We start from the raw sequence: 8,749 nt of genomic DNA, 5'->3' as shown, positions 1-8,749 counted from the left end.
CCGGGGGCGAGGCGCGGGGCGCGGGCGCGGAGGTCCGGGCGCCGCGGGAGAAGCCGGCGGCGGCGGTGTGGGCCGCCCGAGCCCGGAGGTGCTTGAGGCGGCGCTCCTCGAGGCGCAGGTACGCCACGGCCTGCTCGTAGGTGGGCGTGGTGAGGAGCGTGAGGTTGGAGGCGGCGTTGCCGAGATCCCTCGCCGAGACCCGCCGACGGGGTGGAGAGCATGATCTTGTCATCGATCGGGAACTCCAAGTCACGGAGCTCATCGGAGAGGCTCTTCGGCTTGAGGGCGTAGTCATCGAGAGACGGAGTCGTTCGGTGGGTGCCGAAGAACTCTCGTTGGAGGAAGGTGACCCGCTGGATTTTGTTGTCGGTGAAGAGGCCGGTGATCTTATCCCGGACCGTGTGGGCGGAGTCGCCGTCGCGCGACGACGGTGCGGAAGATGTCGTTGGAGACGGTCTGGTAGAACCAGCGGATGATGGTGGCGTCGATGGCGAGCCACTCGGGGTCGTGCGGCATGGCGAGGAGGTCGATGGTGCCGTCGACGTGATCAAGGAGATCATACTCGCGGAAGAGCAGCCCAAAGTACGTCTTCCACGGGAAGAAGTTGGCAGCGGTGGTGGAGAGCTTCAGCGGCACGCGCTCGGCGATGGGGATGTCGCGGATGACGGCGACGGAGGGGCCGGCGAAGGGGTTGCTGCTGCCGGAGCCGGAGGAGGAGTCGAAGCGCGCCATGGCGGAAGCGGTGGCGGTGGGGAGGGCCGGCGGCGCCCTAGATGAGAAGGGCGGCGGCTAGGGTTGGAAGTGGGGAGGGCCGGCGGCGCCCTAGAGAGGAGGGGGCGGCGGCTAGGGTGGATGGCGGAAGCGGTGGTGGTGGTGGGGAGGGCCGGCGGCGCCCTAGAGGAGGAGGAGGGCGGCGGCTAGGGTTGGGGAGGGCCGGCGGCGCCCTAAGGAGGAGGAGGGGCGGCGGCTAGGTCAGGACCCGAAGGGTCTCTGATACCATGTAGAGAAGGGTATTGGAGATTGCACAGCACCAATAGGGCCGGCTGCTCGTATATATATAGGCGGACACATGTACAATTACAGGTACAACCCTGAGAAAACACGGGGATCTATATCTATACAATATGTTACTCAACAGTGTGTGGTAGAACATCGCTGGCAGCGAGAGAGGAGGTAGTGGAAGAGTGGAAGTATACTTTATGAGGAGAGAGAAGAAAAAAGCCGGCCGGCCGACTAGCCTTCATGTCGAGCATGCCAAGCAAGTGTTGAAATGGCATATAATCCAGAGTTTACAAAGAGGCAATATGTCTCCTCCAAACTGTAAAACGAGTGCCACTAGGGTCACGAATTGTACCGGGTACATCTTGGTTTCTAGTATATGGGTGGGGAGATGGACATGTGCAGGTTGAAAGTGTAAAAGACACTCGCACGAATCATAAAATAACACAGGCTGTTGGACAAGGCAGGGACGCCCACAACCATGTGGAATCTCTGCGTTGCTATTCTGCATTTGTAACTGTTTGTTCAGATTGAGGGCTGAGTCACTCCTGGTTAGGTGGAGGCTGGAGCTGAGATCCTACCCAGTTGGAGGAGGGCTTTCAGCATGTCCTGGAGGGCTTCGATTTGAGGGGAAGAAAGATAAACAACCCCAGCTTGCTTCTTCCTTGTTCAACTCTGCTGCTAAGAGCATCCCCACTCGTTGGCGCTCCCCACGCCCAAATCCGGACGAAACTACCGCCGGATTGGACGAAATTAAGTCGTGGGGAGTACCATATTTCCAGTCGTCCACCCGGAGTTCGGCGGATAGAGTTTAAATTCAAACAAATCGCCGTCCCGCGCTACAAGTACGGGCAGTTGATCGGCAAAAGGAGCAAAAGGATCAGCCACGGATCGGCGATCGGAGGGAAATTACACGGAGACAGGCTCGTCGGCAGTCCCGGCCGGCACGGCGGTGTCCGACGGACCAGTTTCCTCACACGCCGAAGCAGCGGCGGGCGACGATGAAGCAGCGGCGGCAGTGGACGTCGAAGCAGCCGCAGTCGACGAGGTAGATGGTGAGGTAGACGAGGTAGGAGCCGGCGGAGACGACGTAGTGGCTCGGAGGATGTCGTTGCGGTGGCCCTCGGTACCAATTCCTCGTCTCCTCGTCCATCGGTTCCATGTCGCCGCCGCCCATGAGGAACGCCAAGTCCGTGTTCCTCTTCTTCGCCGCCACCGTCGTCTTCGGCAGGGCGATCCGGGCGCCTTGGTTGGCGAGCATCTCCCGCCACCTGCCGTCGAACTTGTCGTTCCTCCCGTCGGCGTGCGATCTCAAGTCGGCCCGGCACTTGTCGATCGACGCCCGCATCCCGTCGGCGGGATTGTCCGTCCGTTTGAGCTCTTCTCGCTTCTTCGGCCAAGCTCGGGGCGCCCTTCCGCCGCGCAAGCCGGCGGAGCGTCGGGGTTGTACTCGCTCGGTCTTGCTTTTCGAGAGGGACGTGCGAACTTCCTTCCACTTCTCGCACTTCTCGAGGCGGGCGTAGACGTTGAGGAACTTGAACTGCAGGCCGGTGTCGTCCGTGTACATGTCCAAAGCTCGGCGCAGGCTGGGGAAAAAAGAGCACGGCGATACGGGTCAGCTAACGACGATGTACCTCGGTGGTGTAGGGCCGGCGGATCATACCCTTTGCTCCAAGTCGTGGCCGCTGATCGGCCGTTTGTCGATCTCCTCACTGTACGCCGTGCCATTTGCTGCACGCCGTCCGCATGATCCCCCAATGGGTGGCCATTGCCTTGTCTCCCCGGTACACGTTCATGTTCGTCTTGTTGAAGTAGGGATCGACGAGCTTGCGTTCCTCGTACGCCGCCTCACTCGAAACCAGTATGTGTCGAACGACTGATTGGCCCCGATTATGCCGTTCGTGGACACGGTCATCCAAGCTTCGGCGAGGCACTCCTCTTCCTTCGGCGTCCATTTGATACGCGGTTCGGCAGGTGGCGAGTCCTTCTTCCTCTTCTTCTTCCCCTTCGACGAGGTTGGCGGCGGCTTCGCTTGGCTCTTCTTCTTCCTCGCCTTCTTCTTCGACGGCTTGGCTTCCGTCGGCAACATCCTCCCGATGCTCGTTGCGCGCCGCCACAGCTGCCGTCGCCCTCGTCTCCTCTTGCGTGAAGAACCCCGGGCACGCGGCGGCGGCGGTCATGAAGAACCCCGGGCTCGCAGCCGGCGGCGGCGGAGCCGGAGGTGATCATCTCGTGGATCTCCTCTTCGTTCGGCGCCGCCATCGCACCGAACGCGAGCGGCCCCTCGTCGCAGGGCCGGCGAGGTGCCCTCGAACAGGCCGCCGCCGCCGCCGACGTCAAGCTCGGGCGGCGACGGTGTGGGCTTGGACGGTTGGACGTAGGCGCCCTCTTGGAACACGGCAGTCGGCGACGGCGAGTAGAGCGAAGGCGAGAAGGAAGACGGGGAACTTGTTGTACCTTGCGTCGGCCATTGGCCGGGGAACACGCCGCCGCTATAGGCCATGCTGATTAACCTCAAGTGTTCGTCTTGGGCCGCCTCCGCCGACCTCTTGGCGGCGGCTCTTTTCACCCTCTCCGCCCGGCGCTTGTTTCCACGTCGCGCCGTTTCTCGTCCGCCGCCCACTCGGCGTTCGACATGCCCGGCGGCTTCGTCTTCTTCTTCCGCATCTTCCTCGCCGGCGCCTTCGGCGGCATTGTGGTGGACGAGAAGACGAGGAGGAGAGTGGTGGTGGACGAGAAGACGCCGCCAGGAACTCGGAGCTGGAAGACGACGAGATTGGGGGATTTCGGCGGGAGAGAATGGGGATATGCAAGCAAATTGGAGGGAATGGGGAAATGCAAGCAAATTGGAGGGAAAATCACAGGATTTGGTTTTCCAGTCGCCGACTTCGCGGGTCCACACGCCGTTTCGCGCGCTTTCGTTTCGTCCGGAGTCCCCGAGCGCGCCCCGGGGGGCAGGGGGTGGCGTGGGCTCGCCGGATGGATTAAGGGCCAAATCCGGACGAAAACGAGGAACCGGGGGCGCGACTGGGCCGAATTTCGCCGTCCGGATGGAAAAAACGTCGCTCGGGGGCCTCGTCGGGGGGACGAGTGGAGATGCTCTAATTCAATTCCAATTGTACACTCCAAGTGGAATCAACAGCAAAGCAACAGGATCAATCGATTGGTGTACTTAATTTAGAGCTCCAAAGAATCGTCAATGCGAATTTACATCCGAAGCTGATTGAAAATAGGAAATAGTCTGCTTTTTGGAGCTCTAAAGTACACCCAGTGGAGCGATCCAATTTTGCTGATTTTTTTTTTGCGACATTCCGATGTTGATGAGATGAAACATGCATACCATTATCTCCGATGCACCAAAGAGGGATGCGACAGAGTCCGTTTGGCAGCCATTTCACGGCCGAATTGATCGTATAGTTGTTTTACTCTACAGACTTTTCCCGGGAGCCTAGACACCTGATAGCCTATATATATAACGGTGTATGTATTGTCAACTCTTGCTAGCTCATAGTAGTACTTACCAATCAATGGCGCTAATAAAAAGCTGGGTAACAGCAGCAGTGCTGGTGCTGCTGGCGTTGCTGCTCCCAGCAGCTGCCGAGGTGCCTCCGCCGCCAGACAACTGCACCGCCGTATGCGGCAACGTGAACGTGACGTACCCGTTCGGCCTCGGTTCTGAAGCCGGTTGCTTCTGGCCGGGCCTCAACCTCACCTGCGCCGACGACGACACGAGGAGCGGCGGCAAACGGCTGCTGCTCGGGGACGGCTCGCTCCAGGTCACCGAGATCTCCGTCGACAACGGTACGGTGCGCGTCGTGCGCACCGGCGACATACAGATCGACAGATACGGCCACGGCGCCTTCGGCGGCGGCCTGAGGGACCACGGCCCCTACACGATGTCGAGCGGCAACGAGCTCGTCGTGGTGGGCTGCAACGTGTACGCCTCGCTCCTGGAGAAGAACGACGACAACATGATCAGCGGCTGCGCCTCCTTCTGCCCCGACGATGACCACGGCCGGGCCGGGCAGCGAGATCAGGCTGGCAAGTACTACTGCAACGGCATGGGCTGCTGTCGGGCTACCATCGTCGAGACCCGCGACGACGTGGCAGGCGATGTTGAGTTCAGTTGGCTCGGCCCGCCCAAGGACCGCAGCCGGGACGACGCGCCGCGCGTGTTCGTCGCCGTCGAGGGGTGGTTCGATCAGAGACCGCTCTACGGTAACGCAAATCTCACGTCGACGGTGGCAGTTCCCGTTCTTCTGAACTGGGTAATCGTCGACGTCGAGGAAGAAGACCGTGCCCTGGTGGTGGTGGTGGCCGACGAGCTGGATTGCAACAAAGAAACAACCCGTCGAATCTGCAAGAGCAAAGACAGCAGATGCAAGATGAGAGGCAGAGGTTATACTTGCTCCTGCAAACAGAATTACCGAGGCAATCCTTACAAAACGGACGGATGCATCAGAGGTGGCTGCTTTCTCAGCAATCCTCACTAACTTCTACTTCACTTTTTTACTACATGTTTCTAACTTCAATTTAGTTTGTGCATATGCAGTTGGCAATTTTTAGGCGATGAACCATTTTTGTTGTTGTTGTTGTCATACCTCCTAATCCTTACTAGCGATGGCTTGCTATCTGCAGATATCAACAAGTGCGCCAATAAAGGGGCCCAAGGCTGCGTGCGCCATGATGAAAACAAAGATCCAAATACAGGTGAGCGCCGTGGCTTAACTTATCACCTGTCCACGCACGTCTGTGCTTAATAAGCTGCACTAGTTATTATAGTACTAACTCTGGATAATTAACATCTCCTTAAAAAACTCTGACAAACACCCTCTTTTGATTTATCAGCTAGAGGTGCATTATAAAAAAAAAGGCAGAGTAAAATTATAATCTTGGTTGGCAGTTTTCGGTTATAGAAACCTAGAAACTATTGGTTTGGACGATATATAAATAAAACCCTCGTGAGGAGGATACAGCAAAGTTTTTCCAACGTGCTCTGACTAAGACACATTACATCCAACATAACCACAAAATATATTGTAAACATTATATACGATTGTCAAATAAAAAGGATGATCATACACCAGACTAGTGCAAAATATATTTTGCAAAATCATGCATTCAATCAAAATTATGATTTTAGGAGGATCGCCATTTAGGAAAATAAGAATTACTCTCTATGATTCCTAGATCCACCACTAAACAAAGATAAAAATATACATAGCATGTAGAGTTGACACCTTGCAGACTGTAATTACATGATGGGACAAGTCTCCCACTCTGCTCATACATATGCACGCTCCCGAGGGAAAACTCAAAGTGTAGCCCGAGCTACGCATCTCCTGTTTTTTCACAAAATTCGAATTCAGCATTTAAAGTTTCAAAAAAATCTGAATGTTGCCAATGATGTACTCTACCACTGTGCAAGTTTTCAGAATGAAATACGTTATATTAGAGGCTCAACAAAAATGACAAATTCTGAAAAATGTTGGAAGTTTCAAAATCTGTACTGATCATGTTTTCAGATCCATGGATTTGTGAATTTTGCATAGCCCAAAATACTGAGTCTTTCGTATTGCTTTTTTCACAGTCCTAGAGTACATCATTATCTACCTATAGATTTTTTGTTCCTAATTTTTTGAAACTATAAATGCCATTTTCGATTTTTTGAAAGAAAAAAAGGCTACATGTAGCCCGAGCTACAAAATGCCACACTCTGCCCCGAGGCCATGATAATGTAATGATGTGTGTGTATATATATTTCAGGTTTAGCTATTGGACTAGGAGTTGGCAGTGGAGTGGGCATTATTGTCCTTATTCTCATTGTATTTTTCATGGTGCGGAGGTTTAAACATAAGAGGGCAAGAAAGCTGAAACATAGATTTTTTCTGCAAAATCGAGGACAATTATTGCAACAATTGGTATCTCAAAGAGCAGATATTGCAGAAAGAATGATCATTACCTTGGAAGAGCTAGAGAAAGCAACTAACAATTTTGATAAATCGCGTGAGATTGGTGGAGGAGGACATGGTACCGTCTACAAAGGGATTTTATCAGACCTCCATGTCGTAGCCATCAAGAAACCAAAATTGGTGGTTCAAAAAGAGATCGATGATTTTATCAATGAGGTCGCTATATTATCGCAAGTCAAGCATAAAAATGTGGTAAAACTCTATGGTTGTTGCCTTGAAACAGAAGTCCCATTGTTGGTCTATGAGTTCATATCCAATGGGACCCTTTATGATCATCTTCATGATAGATCTTTGTCTTGGGGCGATAGGCTACGTATAGCCATTCAAACAGCCAAATCCCTAGCTTATCTTCACTTTGCTGTTTCAATACCTATCATCCATAGAGATATAAAGTCGGTTAACATACTTTTGGATGATACTCTAACAGCAAAGGTAGCAGATTTTGGAGCCTCTAGGTACATTCCAATGGGGAAATCAGGGGTAACAACAATGGTTCAAGGTACAATAGGATATTTGGACCCTATGTACTTCTACACATCACGTCTCACAGACAAGAGTGATGTTTACAGCTTTGGCGTCATTCTTGTAGAATTGTTGACTCGGAGGAAGCCATTTTCATACATTACTTCCAAAGGAGATAGCCTTGTAGCAAATTTTGTTACGCTGCATGCTGAAGGCAATTTGTCGCAAATATTGGATCCAAGAGTTATCGAAGAAGGGGGCAAAGAAGTTGAAGGAGTTGCTGCACTTGCGGTTGCATGTGTGAAACTAAAAGGAGAGGATCGTCCAACAATGAGACAAGTGGAATTGACACTAGAAAGCCTTCAAACATCTAGGGATCATGTTAGCCAAGTGGTCGGGAGTTTTGGAAAGGATGACCGTGCAATGAATTTTCCATCAACTAATGATGGAAGAAACATCGATGATTCAACCAGCAGACAAGATAGCTTGGAAGAGGAGTTCATGTTATCCACAGAGTACCCTCGGTAACATGTGTGTTTAGTGTCGTCAATTTGCAGTAGTTAGGTTGTAAGGAACCATGTGCATTCAGTTTGTCTTATAAAGACGGTTCCACCGAATCTTTTGTCTAATGACATGTTTGCTTCATTTTCTAACTTGTGGGATGGCTCCCATATTTCCGTTACATTCTAGCATTATGTGGCAGTTATTTGACCTCATAGTCATCGGGTATGTTATATGATTTGTCTACACACTAGCACGATATGTCTTTCTTTTTTGCGGGTGAGCATTATATATATGTCATTCAAAATGCAGAAAAAGTTATATTTAAAATATATTACTTAATTAAGCATGTTTACCTTTTTTATAAAATAAATCACTAGGTTGAGTGTATTATGCTAGCTGCTGGTACAAACTTTGGCGTGTATAACAGCAAAATACCAGCGCGCTTGTCTTTTTGCAGCTCGCCATCAGCTTTCCCTATTAAAATTCTTTCATCCTTCGACATCACTCCCTCCTCCAATTCTTTTAGGTGATGTTGGAAACCAATAGTTTAACTAAAAATTCGCACAGATTCGGATGTATCACTGTTTGTATTATATGAAGTGCCACTGCGTCTCCATGCCCGTTTGTAGTGGTCTTGACACAAATCCTTAGAGCATGTCTAACAGGCCCCTTAAAACCCGCCCACCCCGTAAAATCCCGCGCACCCTAGCTCCGCATTTCAACCGCCGGTCGCCATGTACGGACGCCGAATCAGTACCGCGTCGCCGGCGAGCGGATCGAAGCAATCCCGCTCGCCGGACACCGTCGAGAAG

The 8,749-nt window shown here is 52.5% G+C and overlaps 1 protein-coding gene across 1 annotated transcript; it reads left to right on the top strand.

The window, feature by feature from the left end:
• Positions 1-4,526: 4,526 nt before the first annotated feature.
• On the top strand, positions 4,527-7,961 carry LOC124662234 (wall-associated receptor kinase 3-like). Its single transcript, XM_047200093.1, has 3 exons — positions 4,527-5,397; positions 5,638-5,709; positions 6,766-7,961. Exons 1-3 carry the CDS (start codon positions 4,527-4,529, stop codon positions 7,959-7,961), a joined length of 2,139 nt encoding a protein of 712 aa, XP_047056049.1.
• The last annotated feature ends 788 nt before the right edge of the window (positions 7,962-8,749 follow it).

Source organism: Lolium rigidum, chromosome 6 (assembly GCF_022539505.1).
Source record: "Lolium rigidum isolate FL_2022 chromosome 6, APGP_CSIRO_Lrig_0.1, whole genome shotgun sequence".
NCBI classification, from domain to species: Eukaryota; Viridiplantae; Streptophyta; class Magnoliopsida; order Poales; family Poaceae; genus Lolium; species Lolium rigidum.
Note: the sequence above shows the minus strand (reverse complement) of the source record. Positions and strands in the feature narration are given on the sequence as shown.

Bases quoted from the DNA above. Each gene is read 5' to 3' on its own strand.
- LOC124662234 (XM_047200093.1), top strand. From the start codon at position 4,527: ATGGCGCTAATAAAAAGCTGGGTAACAGCAGCAGTGCTGGTGCTGCTG. The intron at 5,398-5,637 runs GTTATACTTGCT...TGCTATCTGCAG, and splicing joins ATGCAAGATGAGAGGCAGAG to ATATCAACAAGTGCGCCAAT. The intron at 5,710-6,765 runs GTGAGCGCCGTG...TATATATTTCAG, and splicing joins AAACAAAGATCCAAATACAG to GTTTAGCTATTGGACTAGGA.